This window comes from Bipolaris sorokiniana (assembly GCF_000338995.1).
Source record: "Bipolaris sorokiniana ND90Pr unplaced genomic scaffold COCSAscaffold_20, whole genome shotgun sequence".
Lineage (NCBI taxonomy): Eukaryota > Fungi > Ascomycota > Dothideomycetes > Pleosporales > Pleosporaceae > Bipolaris > Bipolaris sorokiniana.
In genome coordinates this window covers 234,027-253,991 of record NW_006911914.1, presented here as the reverse complement: position 1 = coordinate 253,991, position 19,965 = coordinate 234,027, and the positions used below count along the sequence as shown (strand labels likewise).

The following is a 19,965-nucleotide window of genomic DNA, read 5'->3' as shown; positions in this document are numbered from 1 at the left end:
CTTGTTACAAGTAACAAGAAGGATTCTTCCTTGACAAATGACGAGATGGCCGCGAGCCTAGGGACGTCCACGTCAAAAGGTAATGGACATTGCGGGGGCTCGGAGTCACGTGATGTGCCATCCCGCCAAGGCTAGCCATCCGGGATGGCAGTGCATAAAGGGATGGCAGCGCCATCCCAGACCTCCCGCCAAGATGGGATGGACGGGATGGCAGGACTGGAAGCAATGAGGATATAAGGATAGATGGATTTCATTATTACTCTCGTTGTGGTCAACTCAAATTGTACTTTCTTACTAGTATCTTTACTTAACAAGATTATCACAAGTTAGTCTATCAAATAGATTAGTCTTGTCAAACCCTCCTTAAGCACGCCAACTCCACTGCATCGCCAGACAAGCCTCACGGAACACTAACGTAATACTCACCTGCCTTAGTGCGGACCAGGATAGAGAAGTATAGACCCTTACCCCGTGTAACAAAGCTGTATATTTTTTAAGTTTGAAAAATGGAATTAATTCTTCTATACTAGTATTTAGTTTGCTAGTCTCGTGCTTTACGTGTTGCGTAGAGGCGTTGCGGTATTAACTTAATTAGTGCCTTAATTTAGCTACTAGGTATCCTCTGCTAGCACTCTTTTAATGCCTTATAAAAACTATCTAACTATTTCTAAGATTTGCTGTAATTAACATATTATAGATAGAAGTAACTTATGTTTTATTTAAGAATCTACTAGAGATACTTAATAGAATTGAGATCTAGTAAGTAAGCTGGCTAGCTAAGGGGTGTAATCTAATAGTAGATAAGGAACTTATGTATACTACGGGCGGTATATATACGCGCGTTATCGTATATAAAAAGCTATAAGGGCCGCTAGTAAGATAGAAGACCTTATTTAAGAGTTTAGATATAACTTTGGCTGCTATACCTACTATAGAGAGTATCTAGATCTCTTTCTATAATCACGAGAGAACTGCGTTGCTCTTAGCTGCGTTTATCTACCTATATAGCCCCCTATACTATCTACTATAGGCTCTAGCTAGCACGAACTTCTATTAGTATTCTCTACTTCTATTTCTCTTCTAGATATTAAAATTACTACTCTTGTGTACTACTAGATCTCTTCTAAACTAAGTACTTATCTAAGAACTTAACTGTACGCTAATGCTAAGGAAAACTCTAATACTAGTATGCGAATTTATAGCGCCCACGAGTATACTTAGAGATTAGCTTAGATTATTTTTATAGTAGTACTTAGTTAATTTTTAACGTTTAAGAACTGTATATAATATTTAGTAGCTAGAAGGCTTTAAAGAGGTACTATCTAGATATATAAAGATAGTAACTTTAGTAAGATCTTTATATAGTATTTTTAGATTAGCTTATTATAGTACGATATATTAGCTTCTACTAGTAACGTAAAAGTATCTATAGGCGGCTAGAGCGAGGTTTATTCTATACTAATCTAGTCTAGTAGAGCTTATTATATAGTTAACGAATAGTGGATAGATCGGGGTTAAAGCGCGCTGCTATATCTTTATAGCTTACGCTCTCGTGTAGTATTCTAATAGTAATATTATATTTATCTACTATTATATTTTAGCTACGGCGTATATTTTGAGATAGCTTATGGCCTAATTAGCGTGGTGTAGCGTTAGTGGTTGGCATTTAAAAAAGTAGATTAGATTAGTGTTAGTGGAGCGGTGGAGCTAACTAAGGTGAAACTTATTGCCTATAACTGTAATATAGCACGCTTAGTGATAAAATATATTAGAATCATAAGATATATATAGAATTAGCTTAATGTAGTTTCTTTGAAACTAGCTTAAAATGTTTTTAGCCTTATTAATCTTACTATTATCTTATTTAAAACTCTAATCTAGAGTTATTAATCTGTTTAATATATATAATTAGATTAATATATCTATATATATATAGAATTATATAGAAATATAAGTAAAGATTATTATATATTACTTACCTCTTTTAATCTAAGGTTTCACGTAAGGTATTAGGCACTTTTAAATATAGTAGGAATTTCGATAGCTAATAGTTAATTTTAGAGTTTTAATAACTACTAACTATATTAGATCTTTGATCTATCTAAATAGTAGCCTAAACTTAGATAGTAATATTGGGATCTATATCTCTGTTAGTAACTTAGCTACTATAATAAGAATATAATATCTAAAAAATTAGATATTGTAGCTAGAAATTAGAAATTAGAAATATTAATCTAAAGATACTTTTATTCTTAGTAAAGATAATGTTTTAGCCTAGCTGCTAATGTCTACATTTTCTTATATATTCTAATTAAAATCTATATCTACGTTCTATTCCACACTTGTCTAAGAATAATATCTTTCTAGAATTAATATCAGAAAGCTCTTTTAGCTGGTCCTTAGCATAAGCTAGTCTCTTTTTAGCTCTAGAGGCGTTTAAAATCTATTTTTTTAGAATATATATTATATAGTAGTAGAAGTACGCTAACATAAGAGAGAGCGTAAGCTATACTTTAAAATAAAGTAGAAAGAGTTTTACTAAACGATGCTTAAACTAGTAAATTTGCTAGAGATCGCTAAGATAGTAGACAAATAAGAGGCTTTTATAGAAGTAAAACGCGACGGTGAAGAACGCCTTCTAGAAGAATTTTAGAATGATAGTATAGTATTACTCTAAGAAGAGAGGTATTATAATATACTAAACGCTCTTTAGATAACTTCTTAATAGAATCTTAGTCTACTTATAGAATCTAAGTGCTATCTTAAGTACCTAGATTCTTCGCGCACCGTCTAAACGACGTTTACACGATAGCTATAGGACTTAGAAGTTACTTTATGCATCTTAAATTTATTAGCCTAATTATTACTTAGATAACTAGCTTATATATAGATAGCTACGTAGCTTAGAAGCTTAGCTCTCTATCGAATATAATCTCTTATATACCTCGCGATTGCTCTCCGGAGCGTAGTCCCTTATATATCGCGCCTATCCTATAGCGTTAATCGTGTTACGTTAAATATTGCTACTATACGTCGGTTACTCTGAATTTTATAGGTATTAAGAGAAGAGATAGTAAGCTAGATATTTGCTTCGTCTAAAGGTATTTAGATTATATAGCGTGGAGTGGTTGTGTATAGAGTTAAACCGCGTGCTTAAATTGCCTAGTTAACTCGCTTATTTAGTACGTTATAGGAACTACTACGTAAACTATAAATTTACCTATTTACGATATTATAAAAGATATACACTAGTTCTTCGGGGATAGATAAAGTCCCTAATTAATACATAAAAGGAGGACGCCGCTTTATCGACGAGTAGAGTGATTGATACTCGTGCCTTACGTAAATCTATTACTAAATTAGTAAAGCGTTTATTTACTAGAGACTAGTGGAGTAATGTTAGCCTCTTACTACTACTACTAATACTATGTGTGACTTAGTCTAACTGCTTTAGATACCTGCAAATAGGATCGTGCTATCGACTAGAGTACTATGCTTCCGCCTCTTAGGTATTTATAGTATATAAACTACACTTAGTCCGTACTATATACATCTAGGCTTACTGTCGTAAGCTATAGCTATAGAGAGTTTTCCCTCTTTAATCAAAGACCTCTTATCTAGCGTCCTTAGCTATGCAGTTGTAGCTGATCTATTTTAGTGCTTAGGCATTGATGTTAGGTAGTTGCTTGCTCTAGTCTACTTTCTCCGCTTCGCTATATACTAATAGGATAGTATCTGTATACCTGGACAGAGCTCTAATTCGATAGACGTAGTTTGTGACACATAGATGACTACTTAATAACGCGCTTGGAACTAAGAAATATAACTTATCTATTGCGGCCCTGTGAGAGCACAGAGAAATTCTGGGAATAGGACTATAACGTTGATATGAATTTTAGATTCAAGGTATGTAATAAATGTAATGCTAACTACCAATTGGGTCTTTAAGATATTGATTAGTTTTCTTGAGACCTCAGACACAGAGGTAGGAAAAATGTTAAACTTTAAAGAGCGCCAAAGAAGTGATCGACAGTACTAACCATGTTGAGCAGATTTCGCTCACAGATAAGTATAAGAATAATTAAATGCTATCTAACTTGTTGCGACATCATTAGGGTAAAGCTCTTACTATAAAACTACATATTGAGTATTTAGTGCTGAGCTGTCTCGCTACCTTATGACTCTCGCTTTACAGTAGCTGACATTAAGAGACCTTGCGTAGGAAGATCTAGCATACCCCCCTATCCACAGGTAAATCTACCGCGCAGGAAAATGTTCTCTTTTTTATGCTTAGTCTCTTTAACTTACAACATAATCTCTTCTCCTAGAGATATATTGTTCATCAGAGTCCGCCTTTAATTTTGCTATGGAAGAAGAAAATCGCATAAACACTTCTTACTATCGTTTATTTCTAACAGAACGCATTGAAACTAAGATAGCTGTACACTGGTAAGAAAACATAATTAGGCCTAGAGTTTGACAATTCGGAAGCTCCGGAGTATTACTCAGTGTACAGGCAACTACCTTTGAGCTTCAGAGCTTACGAGGACCAACAGAATTGAAACTCGGATTCATCTACGCCAACATGCTAAGAGATGTCCAGAGGTGCTAGCTTCAGCGAGCTCAGGTGATCTAGTTGTAAGTACAGTATTAGTCCAAGAGTTACCGTAACAAACTTAACGCTATGCCATCCGCGGAAGATGCTAAGAATAGTCTAGGCACATGTCAATACCACCTGAAACCTAATCGCTTTTTTATTCCTATTAAGTAGTAACGCCCGATATCTACCTTACTAAGAGTAGTTAGGTTTACCTAAGGCCGTCGGGCCTGCCAAAAATGAAAGCAATCGGTCAGGCTACCAAAAAGTAAGTGCATAGCCAAATACCAGCTTAACGCAGATCCTAAAGACCACCTTCTTACTCTACTATAATATAATGTCCATAGAGTCTACTTAATGGCTGCTATAGACCTGTCATATAATTGCTTAGTCTTATTGTCTGTTCTAACGTTATCTTCCCCTTTACTTTAGCTTTAAACCCTTTAGCTTTGCATTAGGTTCTCTAGCTTGTAATACATGTAGAAACAATAGCTGGGAGAAAGAGAACGCTAGCGAGGGATTCCGCCCCTACATTCTCGCGTAAGTAGGTAGGCCTAGACGACGTAAGGCAGACAGGGGAGTATGCGTTTAACCTCTTCAGGGTGTGTGTACATCCCACTAGTCAGTTCTCCTAAGTACTTAAAAGCTTCTACTTTTACTCTATGTAATAATAGCGAACGAAAACTCCGTCTTTAGTCCCACCGTCCTCATCTACTATCCTAATTTACTATTATCGATTGATATGGCAAAACCACATTGGCTGTGGGCGAGACTTCCCTACTTCCCTATCACTACTATAATCCTACTTAGTGCAGCGCCAATCTGGGCACAATCATGCTATAATGCAAATCTCCCTAACTTAGCATGTTCCAAATTTCAAGATCAGCCGAAGATCAGCCCCATTTCTACAGGCCCAACACTAGAACCATCTCTACTACCGCCACTCCCAGACGTCCGATTGCGCCCCCGCAATGTCACAGCCATTTGTGTCGACGGCTACGCCTACCAAGACTATATGGGCGATGATGGCAATAAGCGTGTTCTGGGCGGGCCTTCAATTAACATTGTTTCCTTAGAGCCTACTTCGTGCGGCAACTTGTGAGTTAGATTCTCTTATTATACCTAAGAGGTCAGAACAGCCTTACAAGAAAACTCAGAGGATTACCTCCGAAACCTAAAGTTCGAAACGGTTATAGGGACGGCCGCATCCTAACTACAGTGTTTAAGGAGTTAAACCAAGAGCGCTAACAGAGAGCAACTGCTCACGGGCAGGCTATTCAATCTTTGGTGTCCAGTTCGCAACACAATGCTACTACAGTAGGTAATGCCCTAGCTACACAAACTATAACTACGCCGCCAAGCTGCACCACGCCCTACCCCAGCAGCCCAAGCGCCAGCTACGGCGGCTTTTACGTAATAAACGTATATAACTAGTGCAATGATCACTTCGGATACTATTACAGGTGCCAGTACAATCACGATTTCTTCTATAGTAGTATCAACCACTACCACCTCACCAACCACTATCGTCTCATCATCCTCTACGCCCCCTAGTACTCAAGCGCCTAGACCAATATCAAACAGCGATGTGACCCTTCCTAAAGGCGCTATCGTCGGCATCGGTGTGGGCTCTACCCTTAGTGCGGTGCTAATTTATGTTGTAATCTATTATTTCTAGTTCTATCGACATCGCCAGAGGTCTCGCAAAGTTTCCAACGAGGTAGGATCCTTAGCGGGACAATGGCCGCCAATATCAGAGCAGGGGAGACCGGGTCAACCAGGCAACGAGGCAGCTATAACAAAGCAGCACTGGGAGATATCAGAACACAGTTCGAGAGATTTAATGGAACTTGGTGGAAACCCCAAGCAAGGATTTCCAGTGGAAGCTCCTGGGGACTTTAGGCAGGCGCATGAGCTTGCAGAAGGGAGGTGAAGTGTTGAATGCGTGACACCCTACGCAAAACACATCGCGAAGCTAGGCAAAAAAGGAATTATATTTCTCTGCAGCTGGAAATCCGCAAGCATCCAGATACGCCGGCCAGCTTGAACAGCATCGCTCGCACATAGAAAGGACATGGGCAAGACGCTGATGTTGTCGAGTTGTTAGAGAGATGTATGCTTCTTCGGTCGTCAGTCCAAGGCGCTAGTCGTTTCAATACTCTCCCTTTTACTACAGCATCTATTAGATAGCAGGGACTGGATTTAGACAAAGCTGGCATAGTACCGAATGCAATTTGAAATAAAAAACACGATGCCAAAAGATATTTCCTGGGTGCTACAATGCATAGCACACGTGGGTGTAGAGCTACTATCTCGCAATTATGTAGTATATATAAAGTGATGATGATAGAAGTGATGCTGATTCAATTTGGTAGCAGTCTGCCCTCTATTGCTGCTTGCTCTGAGCGCCCTCCTTCTGCATGCCTTCACATCCAACCAAGTTGCCTGCCTTTTCTTCAAGACCGCCCATGCCTTGTTGTTGTGGGTCGCGGTTTGCCGACGCTGCCTTCATAGCTTCTACGGCCTGCTCCTTGTCCGAGGCGCCTGATGCCTTCCATGGCTCACTGCCTGTCACGTTTCCGATGGTCTCCTTCAACGCTTGTTAGTATACAGTAAAGGGATAACAGTAGAGTGCAAAGAGACGTAAATACTACTTACTTCAGTGGCGCCCTTGACATACTGGGCGTGGCTGGAGACGAGGCCGGGCTGGTTTGGTGCAGCAGACATGATGTTGTGTTTGAGAAAGTTGTGTAGTTGAAAAGATATTTGATGAATCAAAGGGATATTTGTATGATGTAGCAAAGATAGATACGGAGTACAAACATTGCCAGTGGGCGGTCTCTGGACTATATGGGACGACCAATGGTTGACGTCATCGAGACTACATCACCGATCCGTGACAGACGCGCAGTCACGCGTGGAGAGCCTGGACCCTGCACTTGCTACCATCCTAGTTGCACATCAAGCCACTGACCTTGTCCTTGTAGTCCTCGCTTACCTTCGCATTCGAGATGCTGCTGTTCACGTCCTTCAGACGACGATCATCCCGCCCCACAACAGCCTACGGAGTCATGTATTTTCAAGTGAGCTTAAATCCGACGATTGGTATCGGCAATAATTATGCACAGATCATTGGCTGAGGGTTGCACCACGTCAAACAGTCTTGATAAGCAAGACATCTAACTAGAAGAAAAAAAACTACTTCTCGTGGTGAAACCGGAAGGTGGAAATCTACCTCGGCATCTTACAAATCACTCCTATGGCGTGCTGCACTACCAAACATTGTTTAAATCCTTGCTATTTAAATCCTTGCTACAGAACTCTTTAATAAGACTGCACACTCGCCATCGACTCCAGACGCCGACCTCTTTGCCAGTTGTAACCGAAAATCCCCAAAAATGGCACCTCAAGATTACAACCACGGCGTCCCAGGCCTGCCCTACTTCACGCCCAAACACGACACAAGTCCTGGCTCCATTCCACCCTCAAGCAAGCAAGATGCTCCAGTTCCGACACTCTTCACGCCCCTCACTATCCGTGGAACCACACTCAGAAACCGTATCCAGGTGGCCCCCATGTGCCAGTACAGCACAGCATCTGAAGGCCCTTCAACCGGCGCATTGACCGACTACCACATTGCCACCCTCGGCCACTACGCCCTCAAAGGAGCCGCCTTGGTATTCATTGAAGCCACCGGCGTCCAAGCTAATGGCCGCATCTCGCCAAACTGCCCTGGCCTCTGGAGTGACTCGCAAATCCCCGAATTGCGAAGGGTGTCCGATTTCATCAGGAGCCAAGGAGCTCAATGCGGCATCCAACTGGCGCATGCTGGCAGAAAGGCCAGTACCTGCGCACCCTGGATTGCCGGCTCCCAAAAGACCCAAGGTGGAAAGCGCAAGGTAAGCGTCAAGGCCGACGTAGACGCCTCGGGATGGCCCACCGACGTCGTCGGACCCATGGGCGGCCAGGAATGGGTGTGGGACAGCCTACCAGCCGACGACGAGAACAGCGGATACTGGGCTCCCCGCGCCCTCAGCGAAGCCGAGATCCAAGAGCTCGTTCAAGACTGGGCTGCCGCCGCCCAGCGCGCCGTCAAAGCCGGTGTCGACGTTATCGAAATCCACGGTGCACACGGCTACCTCATCCACCAATTCCTCTCCCCCGTCACCAACCAGCGAACAGACAAGTACGGCGGCTCTTTTGAGAACCGCACCCGCCTCTTGCTCGAAATCATCAAGGCTATCCGTGCAGTTATCCCAGACTCCATGCCTCTGTACCTCCGCATCAGCTCCACCGACTGGATGGAAGAAACGGAGCTCGGAAAGAAGCTCGGTAGCTGGGATGTTGAAAGCTCGATTCGCCTTGCAAAGCTGCTGCCGGCCCTCGGTGTCGACCTCCTTGATGTAAGCAGCGGAGGCAATCATCCCGAGCAGCGCATCAATATGTTCGAGTCCAAGGACTACCAGATTAGGATCGCGGCACAGATCCGTAGCGAGCTTAAGAAGGAGAATCTTAGCTTGTTTATTGGGGCTGTGGGTTTGATTACCGAGGCGGAACAGGCAAGGGATATTGTTAAAGATAGCGGTGCTTCGAAGGCTGGGGATGAGGAACTCGCTAAGGAGGCGCAGGCTGCGGTTCGGGTTACAGAGGGTAAAGAGCCATTGGCTGATGTCGTGCTGGTTGCGCGTCAGTTTATGAGGGAGCCCGAGTGGGTTCTGCGTGTTGCATGGCAGTTGGGCCTTGACGTCGCATGGCCAAACCAGTTTTTGAGGGTGAGATTTCCCAAGTTGTAAGGCAGGGGCCTTTTTAGACGTTTAGTTTCTTATTATTCTGCCTTTCGCCCAAAGCTAGAGACATCTTAGAGACGTTTTTCTAAAGGAAGAATATAGAGCAATAGATAGACTGTTATCTTTCCGCTTAAACCCTATTTTCACTGTGCCTTCGTAGATGCTCTCCTCCAGATTTTACATACGCGCAACAAGTGTGCCATTTGCTCCAGAAAGTATCCAAGATACAAATCCATTCCAAAATCTCCTTGGAAAGCACCTGAAACACTCATCAAGGCCACGGCGGATCCTCAATCCTCCTAAAGCACGCCACAAACTTCAACCCCTTATTCCTCTCGACCTTCTTTCCCTCCTCCGTCTCCACCCGCATCGCCTTGACACACTCATCTATGCCCTCCCCACTCTCACCCTCCCCCTCCTCAAACCGCCTCTCAACCCGCTCAAAACTTGGATGCTTCTCAAAATGCTCCTTCATCCACTCGTGCAGATCCTGCACATCGGTAATCGTGTACACGACGCCACCGGGACGGAGTACGTAGGCGTATTCCGAGTTTAGCGTGTATGACACGATGCGCGCCTTGTGCTTGCGCTGCTTGAAATGGGGGTCCGGGAAGCAGAGAAAGATCTTGGAGAGTTGGCCTTTTTGGAAGAAATTGGGTAGGAATTTCATCGTGTTGGCGCGGATGCAAGATGCGTTTTGGTAGTCGTTTGTTGCGGCGTTTTGGATGCGCAGGGCGCGTACTTTTTCTTGCACGTACTCTGTGACTGATGTGCGGATCTCCATGCCTGAATGTTCGTGTTAGTATATAGCATATATTCTTTTGTCGCGTAGAATACAACTAGAAGGGGAAAAGGAAATATATATATATCTCCAAGATGAAGGGGAATTTTACAGTACCTAGTATCAATGTATCGGGAAACTTGGGCGCAAGGGCAAAAAGCAGGCCACCAAAGCCACACCCGATATCAGCAATCTCGACATTCTTCGTCACCTCGTTGAGTTTCCGTTGCTCTTCTACGCTCACGTCATGTGACTCGCTCGCCGTCTCTCCTTCTGTTGGTTGCTTCTGATGTTTGGCGTAGGCGGGATACAGGCTGGCCCAGTCCATATCTGCGGGGCTTTTGGGACTGCGCCATGTCAGCAGCTAAAACATACGAAAAAAGAATCACGAAGCCACCGTACTATGTGAGAGAGTGGTCCGAAAATGGGTTAGCATGGGCACGTTGTCTGTAGAATTTCTTCTTCGGCAGGGCTGCATTTTGCTCGTCGGCCTGCAACGACTTCTTGTACTCCTCGCGCCTCGTGCGCTTTGCAGGTTCGCCTGGCATCGTAACTTTTTGGGCGTATGTACAGAAGTCGGCGGACAGACACAGTTGGGTCAGTCAAAAGGGAAATGCAGGTGCTGAGGTAATGGTAGATGGGTCGCCTATCACGAAGCGAGGCCCATGTGGATCAAGCTTTTTTCACTAGCTCCAGGGTCGCCTCTGGCCCACGACGTGTGGAGGAACACAACCGTTGGCGCTACAGTGCGTGCACAGATTCGATAGGTGACGTAATGCCGTCTCCATGTCTTAAGCCCCGTTGCTACAGAAATATGTACGGCCGTGTCGCACGCTGCATACGGTCCGTGGCCAAACTGATACCATACAACAAAGCTGATCCCCAGAGTGCGCCCATATGCTAAATCCATCCCAAAAAATGCAAATTCGTGTAATCGTTAACATCATCGGAACTCAATGGCGCCCTGACACCCAAAATCTTGAACGTGTTCTAGCTGGAGCTTCTGGAACCTGGAGTTTTGTTAGCTGCGTCCTGGCCAGGGTGCCATATTCCAGACTTACTTCTCGCTCTTAGCATGGAAGTAGATGCCTTCAATGCCGCCAGACATCTGATTAAAGCAGATATAGTAGAAGCCCTCGAAACTTGCGCCGCTTATTGTCCGGACTCGGTGATCCGGCACAAGGAAATACTCTTTCCAGCGCATGAAGAGATGCTCCTTGTGCATCCAGTCCTTGGTCACCAGCTCGGGGCGCGACAAGTTCTTGGACAGCGGCTTATAAGCAGGGAATCGAGCCCAATGTTGGCGGTCAACCTTCTCGTTGGAGCCCCATTCAGGATGCTGTGTAATGAACGTGTACTTGCTTCCGATGATTTCACCCTCAAAGTACGTGGTCAAGCTGGGATGATCCTCGGTTAACCCTGTCGACGAGTTAGTCTTTGCATCCAGGGTCACCATGGCAGCACAACGGGTATATACCTTTGATGCGCAAGTATCCACACATGAAGGACTCGCGCATATCGACATGTTTTATCTCGACTTCGACTTCGTATTTTTGACGATCGGAGGTTTGACTGCCCACAAAGCGACTTCCGGGTCGGAGGAGGGATGACGAAGAGTTTGGTAGAAACTGTTCTGCTATCAGCTAAACTCATCGCATGCATGGTTTCAACGCACCCTATGCGCAGGGAATGGCGACGAGACGTGGTTGGCGAGAAGTGAAACGGGCGTAATGGCAGACTGTGGCGATGCCTGCGATGTGCGCTGCTCTTCGGAGCCGTCATCGGTAGCAGTCATGGGCGTGGGAATGTCCCGGGCTGGGGCCTCGATATCGGCGCTCGAGGGCTTGCTGTTGGTATCCGCTGGCGTCTGGCCATGTTCTCGAGAATCCTGGGGAGGTGGAGTGGGCTGCTGCATGGGCTGCTGCATGGGCGCATGGGATGCACGACTGGCATCGCTGCTGTGGCTTGACAGTCGCAGCTGGTTCAATTCTTGTGCAGTAAGGGAGCGCGATTCGTCTGGGGGACAGGTCGCGCGGCCGGCGATGCTCTCGTGCTCCACCGACGGGACCATGGCATCATCCGGTGTCGGCATTGTCCGCTCGAGTGGGGCGACGGTTTCACAAGGAGGGAGGCTGATTAAGCACACATGGGACGAGACAACGATGGGAAGGGCAGGTGTACAGTATAGTAGGAAGTTCAGGGTTCAAAAAGTCGTGGCGAGGAGATGCATGCCCGGGCTGGAACGGTGACTTGGACTCGGCGGCGGACGTGTCTAGGCGATGAGTGGATCCAAGGCCTGCGCCTATGTTCGCGGGGAAAGACACTAGCCTCACGTGGCATGACATAGGACCCAAACATTCAACCATGCCCATGGCGAGCTTCATCGCGCCGGAACACGCATGCAAGCACGTCAACCTTGATGGATAAATTCACAGACGTGCGTCTATCTAGAATAACAAACCCTTATCCGAGCATGAGGCCTGCATGTCGTTGGTCAAAGTGCTAGTAGCTCCCTCGCCAGCATGCGTTCAACATCAATATCTGCACGCCCTTTTACGCAGAGCTGGGCATAGTTGGACACCGCCAGCTGTGGAGATATGTTCATTCGTTTACTCGACTCCGTGTGTCTGATCTTCCGTCGGATGCAAATAAAAATGCGTGCCGTCTGCTGTGGCTGTGGTGACAACCCTTCTCCCGGGATCAGCGAGCCCACAGGCCACACAACCAGCCGTCATTAAAAGCTTAGATTGGCTTGATCTGTACCACTGTCAAAAAATGTACATGACGTATCCGACAGCGCACTTACCTTGAAATGGAGGGCTATTAGAGAAAAGACAAGAGCCTTGAGATCTTGTACCAGGTAGTAGAACACACGCAGGCCTTCGGGGTCCGATGATTCTGACACGTCCTGGAGCGATCCGATTTTTGCAGTCTGGTATTATCAGTATGCCATGGGTTAAACATGTCATAAGGGAGCCTACTTCAAAGGAGATGTGCTCGCTCCCTAACCGAATTTCCAGCTCTTGACGACCGTCCTTGTTCTTTTGAGGCCACTTTGTGTCATCTTCTCTAAGCATCGAGTTAGTACAATGATTTTCTCGGCGTATCTACAATAGTGCCGTACTTGAGGATTTCGCTTTCTTTGACAATACGCTTGATCTCAGCCACCAAGGTGTCGCTGACACACACTGACAAATTTAGCAAGTTTGCATCGTAGAAATTCGGCTCTTCATACTCTCTTTTCGGATCAGTGAGTCGTTGCGGTAGTTCGAGTTGTTTGCATAGCGTGCAGATGCGCTGCGGCCGTCTCCAAGAACACGAAAGTCAAACTCTACACCATGTCAGCGCATCGTCGCCATCCGCCGTTCAAGGACAATCACCAACCCAGAAACTCGTGTCCGAAGCGGCCTTGATGACCAGAGCTGCCAAAGCGTTAGTGGTAGGCACGTGCTGGAGGTGCAAGTAGGCTGATGTACTAGTATCGCAAGTAGAATGGCTCGTTAGTGCTCATGGCTGCTGTCGCTCGTGGTCGAGGGAGACTCTGCCTATGTGATATTTATGTACGCGTCGGTTTGGTAGTTGGTGTTGAGTCGTCGCCGCGTTCACGATCTTCGGTGGAGCACTCTACTAGTGCGAGGTGGTCTGTGCTACGACCATTTCTCGAGCAGACACCTGGACGTATACACATGAACCCCGACAACGGAAGCGCTGAACCTTGGGAAACAAAGAAGCCACCTCTCCGCCCAAGGCCATTCCATCTCCGCATCCATTCCGCCAGGCTGCGGCCACACCAGCCCGCACAACGCTCCCTACCACCGCACTCGATCAAAACACGTAGCATCCCACTTATTCTCGACACCCAGGGAAAGTGAGCATTGACGGCCACCACGAGAACCACGCCATTGTAGCTGGATACTTCAGGACTCACAGGAAACCGCCTACACCAGTCACGCGCCATCATGGCGACCTTTCTAGAGAATTCGTACAGTCTGGTACGAACACCTGGCAGTGCATGGAGCTGGGCGAAGCTGACGGAGCGCAACAGGTGCACCAGGACAATGCAGCCGATGTTCCCGCCCAGAATGAGCTCAAGACTGCCCTCGAGAAGGGCAGCGATGAGCAGAAGATCGAGACCATGGTGCGCCCTCGCAATTGCAACTGCCCCGCCTTGGTCCAGCTGGCCATCTAACGACCCGACAGAAGAAGATCCTGTCCATCATGCTCAACGGCGACCCTCAGACCGGGCTCCTCATGCACATTATCCGATTCGTCATGCCCAGCAAGTCAAAGCCGCTAAAGAAGCTCATGTACTTCTTCTTCGAGGTGTGCCCAAAACACGACGCTCAGGGCAAGCTACGTCAGGAGTGGATATTGGTCTGGTAGGTGTATCTGTGTGCGGGATATAGGACTGAGGGAATATGGCCGCTGACAATGGTATAGCAATGCGATTCGATTCGACTTGCAGGCTCCCAACGAATACGTGCGAGGAAACACATTGCGCTTTGTGTATGGCTGCCGATAACACTTGCTTGAGCACTGCTGATACGTTGGACAGAACTAAGCTTCGGGATGCAGAACTTGTAGAGCCATTACTACGTAGGTGCTGTAGCAAATGCAGTTCCAGGCGCCATGCTGACCGCAATGCTAGAACCGGTGCGCCAGTGCCTCACACACCGACACGCATACGTCCGAAAGAATGCAACCTTTGCGATTGCATCCATCTTTACACACCTCCCCGAGCTCATGCCAGATGCGCCCGATCTCCTCGTAACATTCTTGGACGACGAAAACGATCCGACGTGCAAACGCAATGCATTCGCCGCCCTCACTTCCGTCAGCCATGATAAGGCCCTCGAATACTTGAGCACAGTCTTTGATGCTATACCTAACCACGAGGAGCTTCTATTGCTCGCAGAATTGGAGTTTATTCGCAAGGATGCCATTGTCAACCCTTCAAACAAGGCACGCTATCTCCGACTGATATTTGACCTCCTTGAGTCGCAGGTATCGACCGTTATCTACGAGGCCGCACATGCACTCACCACGCTTACGAGCAACCCGGTCGCGGTCAAGGCGGCCGCTGGAAAGTTTGTCGACTTGGCTATCAAGGAACCGGATAACAATGTCAAATTGATAGTGTTGGAGCGGGTCGATCAACTACGGCATAAGAACGAAGGTGTTCTTGATGACTTGACCATGGAGATTCTTCGTGTATTGTCCAGTACCGACTTGGATGTCCGCAAAAAGTCACTCGGTATCGCCATGGAGATGATCTCGAGCAGAAATGTCGAAGAGGTTGTCCTCCTGCTAAAGAAGGAGCTGATGAAGACGGTGGATGAACAGTACGAGAAGAACTCTGAGTACCGGTCACTGCTCATCTCTTCGATACACTCGGCAGCCATCAAATTTCCGGAGGTCGCCGCAAGCGTTGTCGGATCGCTTATGGACTTTATCTCTGATGTCAGCAGTAACGCCTCTGCAGTAGACGTCATTTCATTCGTAAAGGAGGTTGTCGAGCGCTTCCCCGACCTCAGAGTCTCTATCATTGAGCGACTGGTATCGACACTTGGTGAAGTACGCGCTGGCAAAGTCTATAGAGGCGTGCTCTGGATCATTGGAGAGTTTTCCTTGGAAGCCAAGGATATCAGAGACGCCTGGAAGGGCATCCGATCATCACTTGGTGAAATCCCAATCCTTGCCTCTGAGCAAAGGTTACTTGACGAGGCTTCGGAAGGCAAAGACTCGTCTGACCAAGTCAACGGGCACGCAAAGGCAGCTGCTCCGACCGGATCGCGAAAAGTGCTTGCTGATGGAACGTACGCAACTGAAAGCGCTCTCACATCATCAGCTGCCGCCAAGGCAAAACTTGAGGCGGTCAAAAACTCGCAAAAGCCTCCACTTCGACAACTTCTCCTAGATGGCGACTACTACCTTGCTACGGTTCTGTCGAGTACCCTCACTAAGTTGGTGATGCGACATGGGGAAATCTCGACGGATGCTGCACGCACAAACGCCCTTCGTGCAGAGGCCATGTTGATTATGATTTCCATTATCCGTGTAGGTCAATCACAGTTTGTCAAGACCTTGATTGACGAGGACTCTGTTGATCGTATCATGTCTTGTGTGCGCTCGCTGTCGGAATTTGCGCAAAGAAAGGAAATTCAAACAGTGTTCCTCGAGGACACACGGAAATCTTTCCGAACAATGGTGCAGACAGAAGAAAAGAAGCGAGCGGCCAAGGAGGCTTCAGAAAGAGCCAAATCAGCTGTTAACGTTGATGACGCCTTCAACATCCGCCAACTGAAGAAGAAGGACTCGGACGGCATTGATGAGATTGACCAAGACTTGGAGAGAGCTACCGGAGGTGATAGCGCGACCGAGGATCTCACATCGAAACTCAGCCGTGTTGTACAGCTCACAGGTTTCTCTGATGCGGTATACGCAGAAGCTTATGTCAAGGTAACGCATAATGTTGCTAGCAGGGCAAAGGCATGTGTTAATGTTTGCAGGTCCATCAATTTGACATTGTACTCGATGTGCTTCTTGTGAACCAGACGACCGAGACGTTGCAGAACCTTACGATTGAGTTTGCGACACTGGGCGACCTCAAGGTAGTCGAACGACCTTCAACTCAAAATGTCGGCCCTCACGACTTTATCAACATCCAAGCGACGATCAAGGGTAAGTGAATTGTGCCTGTGTTGAGACGAGCTTAGAACGCTGACTTGACTAGTTTCGTCGACGGACACTGGCGTCATTTTTGGAAACATCATCTACGAAGGGTAAGTGCAACAGTGTGATGGTTTGATGAGGGCTGGGCTAATGCATAGCAGTGAGAAAGGTGTCGACTCGAATGTCGTTATTCTCAACGATGTACATGTGGACATTATGGACTACATCAAGCCAGCACAATGCACCGAGACGCAGTTCCGCACCATGTGGACTGAGTTTGAATGGGAGAACAAGGTCAACATCAACTCCAAGGCCAAGAGTCTGCGTGAGTTCTTGAGCCAGCTCATGGCAAGCACCAACATGAGCTGCCTAACGCCCGAGGCATCGATGAAGGGCGACTGTCAGTTTCTCTCGGCAAATCTGTACGCAAGAAGCGTTTTTGGTAAGTCCTGCTTCCCCCCGCACTATTAGCAATGGCTAACCCGGTCCAGGTGAGGATGCTTTGGCCAACCTGAGCATAGAAAAGGAAGGAGACAATGGGCCCATTACCGGCTTTGTGCGCATACGCAGTCGCTCGCAGGGCCTGGCACTGAGCCTAGGATCACTGAAGGGCCTCAACAAGGTTGGCGTAGCATGAGCGGGTGTATACATATGCGATGGGTGCAGAAAAGGTATAGGGCTTACTTAACGGTTGGGCTAGCATGGCTCGAAAATGGGCTACGTGATGAGAGACTAAGGTTAATATGGCTTTGGTAGCGAGAAGACGAGAATAAATCAGTTCACCATCATTGTCGACCAATCAGCATTGGGCCTCGGCTGAGCAACGCAGGGTCCATTGGCTCATTCCCTGTCTCCTGTTTAGCATCAGACCCGCCCGTCTGATCCGCGCGTCCGCGCATCTGAGCGCGACCGAGCGACCGACATCAACCTTTAATTAATACAGTCTGTCGCAGGCACTCGTTGATCCAACCTTGTGTACAGCATGCTGTGTGGCCTCCGTACAATCCAGCGATAACCATGGCCTCCACTGCCGGTGCAGGCGATGCCTTTACAGAACCCACCGTCCCTCTGATTCCTAATTCCGCTCCCTCGCAAGCACCGCGCGCATCAGAGCCCCACGAGCGCATCAATGCTCCCGACTCGCTCGCTATAAACAGAGATGCTTCGCTGACTCTGGGCACCGAAACCCTCGTCATCTTGGGTATGACACAGTCGACAGGCACTCAGTGAACCCCCTATGGCTGACACAGGATAGATGAAGCTCTCGTAGATGCCAAAAGCGCCAATTGCTGTAACCTACCTCTTCCTGGCAGTACGCACCACCTCTGCAATGTACAGGCGCACGGCATCCGCTGACTTTACACAGAGAAGAAAGCCACTCGCTCAATACCCTTTTACAACATTCTCTGGGCCGAGCTCGTGGACAGCGACCATATTACAATTCAGTATGCGCAGACGGTATCCAACAAATCCGTTCGCCCGGCCACCATCAGCTACCACGTTGATAAGCCCGACAGCCAGTTGATACAAGCATGGATAGAGAAACTTCTAGATCGCGCTTACGGAGCGTCGCAACGGCGAAAGCGGGTCAAGGTGCTCGTCAATCCGTTTGGAGGGCAAGGCGGCGCCGTCAAGATGTACAACAAGCAGATTGCGCCCATCTTTGCTGCTGCAAGATGCGAGCTGGATGTGGAGAAGACGACACACAACGGACATGGTGTAGAGATTGCACAGAACATGGACATTGACGCATTCGACGTCGTAGCATGTTGTTCTGGAGATGGCATACCACATGAAGTCTGGAATGGGCTGGCTAAAAGGCCAGATGCTGCGAAAGCTCTGGCCAAGATGGCTGTCGTTCAACTGCCATGCGGTTCAGGCAATGCCATGAGTCTCAACTTCAACGGGACGAATGATCCAAGTATAGCTGCCTTGGCCATTGTCAAAGGCCTACGTATGTCGCTGGATCTCTCATCAGTGACACAGGGCGGCCGTCGCACACTCTCTTTCCTTTCCCAGTCCCTTGGTATCGTAGCCGAATCCGATCTGGGAACAGAAAACCTGCGATGGATGGGCAGCGCCCGCTTCACCTGGGGGATCATAGTGCGCCTACTCAGCAAAACAGTGTACCCCGCCGACATCGCCGTCAAAGTCGAGTACAACAACAAAGCCGCCATCCGCGAAGTCTACCGCGCCGAAGCCGCCAAACCGCACGGCAGCAACGAAACCCGCACCCTCCCAGCCGCCGACGCAGGTCTCCCCCCTCTCAAGTACGGCACAAACACCGACCCCTTACCTGAAGGCTGGGAACTCATCCCCCACGACAAAATCGGCAACTTCTATGCCGGAAACATTGCCTACATGTCCGCCGACGCAAACTTCTTCCCCGGCGCCCTCCCCTGCGACGGCTGCCTCGACCTCGTCCGCATCCGCGGCGACTTGCCCCGCGTCACAGCTATCAAAACCCTCCTCTCGGTTGAAAACCACACCTTTTTCGACCTCGACCATGTTGATTACCAGAAAGTCAGCGCGTATCGGATTATCCCGCGGGATCAGAAGGATGGGTATATTAGTATTGATGGGGAGAGAGTGCCCTTTGAGGGGTTCCAGGTTGAGGTGCACAAGGGGTTGGGGACGACGTTGAGTAAGAATGGGCATTTGTGTGAGGCTAAGGGGGTTTGAAGGAATGTGGGATTGTTCTGTGTGCGTTTTTTTTCGTCTTCTTATCTGTCTAGCGCGCTATCAAGAGTATGCAGGTTGTTGAATCCGTACATTAACTGTCTTTTTTTCTTTTACTCTTTAATTTCAAGGGAGCTCTCTTTTTCTTTTTCTTTTTGCATGTATTTCTCTTGAGATGGAAGTTGAGAGCGATTAAATCTTCCTGTTAAATGATTCCCCCTTCTTTTCTTTTTGATTACCATTTCACTCATCCTATGTTGGTCTCTCTCTCAAGTCAACCAATCTATCCTCATTAGTTCGCAATCTCCCATATACCCTACCCCACAATTCACGTCATAATTCGTTGAATCACCCTTCCCCCCTTCCCCCCCCCACCTTCCCACACACCACGCAAAATCTTGCCTCAAAAATACCAGCGCCCCACATTTGTACCTGCAACACTCTCATCC

The 19,965-nt window shown here is 47.3% G+C and overlaps 8 protein-coding genes across 8 annotated transcripts; 4 read left to right on the top strand and 4 right to left on the bottom strand.

Annotated features, from left to right (window-relative positions):
• Positions 1-4,836: 4,836 nt before the first annotated feature.
• Positions 4,837-6,530, top strand: COCSADRAFT_31557 (uncharacterized protein; the record flags this gene model as incomplete). Its single annotated transcript, XM_007707607.1, has 6 exons — positions 4,837-4,865; positions 5,081-5,137; positions 5,294-5,695; positions 5,931-6,019; positions 6,061-6,242; positions 6,276-6,530. The coding sequence occupies 6 exons, from the start codon at positions 4,837-4,839 to the stop codon at positions 6,528-6,530; spliced, it is 1,014 nt and encodes a 337-aa protein (XP_007705797.1).
• Positions 6,531-6,738: 208 nt separating this feature from the next.
• On the bottom strand, positions 6,739-7,470 carry COCSADRAFT_129661 (uncharacterized protein). Its single transcript, XM_007707708.1, has 2 exons — positions 7,256-7,470; positions 6,739-7,187 (listed from the first exon to the last, which is right to left on the bottom strand). Exons 1-2 carry the CDS (start codon positions 7,322-7,324, stop codon positions 6,984-6,986), a joined length of 273 nt encoding a protein of 90 aa, XP_007705898.1. The 5' UTR covers positions 7,325-7,470; the 3' UTR covers positions 6,739-6,983.
• Positions 7,471-7,995: 525 nt separating this feature from the next.
• Positions 7,996-9,390, top strand: COCSADRAFT_103752 (uncharacterized protein; the record flags this gene model as incomplete). Its single annotated transcript, XM_007707707.1, has 1 exon — positions 7,996-9,390. One exon carries the CDS (start codon positions 7,996-7,998, stop codon positions 9,388-9,390), a length of 1,395 nt encoding a protein of 464 aa, XP_007705897.1.
• A 265-nt stretch (positions 9,391-9,655) lies between these two features.
• COCSADRAFT_165645 (uncharacterized protein) lies at positions 9,656-10,713 on the bottom strand (the record flags this gene model as incomplete). Its single annotated transcript, XM_007707706.1, has 3 exons — positions 9,656-10,170; positions 10,283-10,512; positions 10,568-10,713. 3 exons carry the CDS (start codon positions 10,711-10,713, stop codon positions 9,656-9,658), a joined length of 891 nt encoding a protein of 296 aa, XP_007705896.1.
• A 74-nt stretch (positions 10,714-10,787) lies between these two features.
• Positions 10,788-12,429, bottom strand: COCSADRAFT_154687 (uncharacterized protein). The gene is made up of 4 exons (XM_007707705.1): positions 11,841-12,429; positions 11,643-11,793; positions 11,227-11,584; positions 10,788-11,175 (listed from the first exon to the last, which is right to left on the bottom strand). The coding sequence occupies exons 1-4, from the start codon at positions 12,255-12,257 to the stop codon at positions 11,109-11,111; spliced, it is 993 nt and encodes a 330-aa protein (XP_007705895.1). The 5' UTR covers positions 12,258-12,429; the 3' UTR covers positions 10,788-11,108.
• Positions 12,430-12,514: 85 nt separating this feature from the next.
• Positions 12,515-13,753, bottom strand: COCSADRAFT_129650 (uncharacterized protein). The gene is made up of 7 exons (XM_007707704.1): positions 13,642-13,753; positions 13,550-13,587; positions 13,401-13,496; positions 13,290-13,353; positions 13,147-13,234; positions 12,972-13,097; positions 12,515-12,922 (listed from the first exon to the last, which is right to left on the bottom strand). Exons 1-7 carry the CDS (start codon positions 13,674-13,676, stop codon positions 12,908-12,910), a joined length of 462 nt encoding a protein of 153 aa, XP_007705894.1. The 5' UTR covers positions 13,677-13,753; the 3' UTR covers positions 12,515-12,907.
• Positions 13,754-13,852: 99 nt separating this feature from the next.
• COCSADRAFT_185821 (uncharacterized protein) lies at positions 13,853-17,658 on the top strand. Its single transcript, XM_007707703.1, has 10 exons — positions 13,853-14,157; positions 14,211-14,303; positions 14,366-14,544; positions 14,606-14,671; positions 14,721-14,761; positions 14,814-16,624; positions 16,675-16,846; positions 16,899-16,947; positions 16,999-17,279; positions 17,329-17,658. Exons 1-10 carry the CDS (start codon positions 14,125-14,127, stop codon positions 17,472-17,474), a joined length of 2,871 nt encoding a protein of 956 aa, XP_007705893.1. The 5' UTR covers positions 13,853-14,124; the 3' UTR covers positions 17,475-17,658.
• Positions 17,659-17,740: 82 nt separating this feature from the next.
• On the top strand, positions 17,741-19,849 carry COCSADRAFT_129645 (uncharacterized protein). The gene is made up of 3 exons (XM_007707702.1): positions 17,741-18,038; positions 18,093-18,149; positions 18,204-19,849. Exons 1-3 carry the CDS (start codon positions 17,855-17,857, stop codon positions 19,517-19,519), a joined length of 1,557 nt encoding a protein of 518 aa, XP_007705892.1. The 5' UTR covers positions 17,741-17,854; the 3' UTR covers positions 19,520-19,849.
• Positions 19,850-19,965: the final 116 nt, after the last annotated feature.

Coding starts and splice junctions, on each gene's coding strand:
- COCSADRAFT_129661 (XM_007707708.1), bottom strand. CDS start 7,324: ATGTCTGCTGCACCAAACCAGCCCGGCCTCGTCTCCAGCCACGCCCAG. Junction 7,188..7,255: donor ATGTCAAGGGCGCCACTGAA/GTAAGTAGTATT, acceptor CAAGCGTTGAAG/GAGACCATCGGAAACGTGAC.
- COCSADRAFT_154687 (XM_007707705.1), bottom strand. CDS start 12,257: ATGCCGACACCGGATGATGCCATGGTCCCGTCGGTGGAGCACGAGAGC. Junction 11,794..11,840: donor CGCCATTCCCTGCGCATAGG/GTGCGTTGAAAC, acceptor ATAGCAGAACAG/TTTCTACCAAACTCTTCGTC. Junction 11,585..11,642: donor TGGATACTTGCGCATCAAAG/GTATATACCCGT, acceptor ACTCGTCGACAG/GGTTAACCGAGGATCATCCC.
- COCSADRAFT_129650 (XM_007707704.1), bottom strand. CDS start 13,676: ATGAGCACTAACGAGCCATTCTACTTGCGATACTA. Junction 13,588..13,641: donor CCATTCTACTTGCGATACTA/GTACATCAGCCT, acceptor ACGCTTTGGCAG/CTCTGGTCATCAAGGCCGCT. Junction 13,098..13,146: donor GCGAGCACATCTCCTTTGAA/GTAGGCTCCCTT, acceptor TGATAATACCAG/ACTGCAAAAATCGGATCGCT.
- COCSADRAFT_185821 (XM_007707703.1), top strand. CDS start 14,125: ATGGCGACCTTTCTAGAGAATTCGTACAGTCTG. Junction 14,304..14,365: donor AGCAGAAGATCGAGACCATG/GTGCGCCCTCGC, acceptor ACGACCCGACAG/AAGAAGATCCTGTCCATCAT. Junction 16,847..16,898: donor CATCCAAGCGACGATCAAGG/GTAAGTGAATTG, acceptor TGACTTGACTAG/TTTCGTCGACGGACACTGGC.
- COCSADRAFT_129645 (XM_007707702.1), top strand. CDS start 17,855: ATGGCCTCCACTGCCGGTGCAGGCGATGCCTTTACAGAACCCACCGTC. Junction 18,039..18,092: donor CGAAACCCTCGTCATCTTGG/GTATGACACAGT, acceptor GACACAGGATAG/ATGAAGCTCTCGTAGATGCC. Junction 18,150..18,203: donor TAACCTACCTCTTCCTGGCA/GTACGCACCACC, acceptor GACTTTACACAG/AGAAGAAAGCCACTCGCTCA.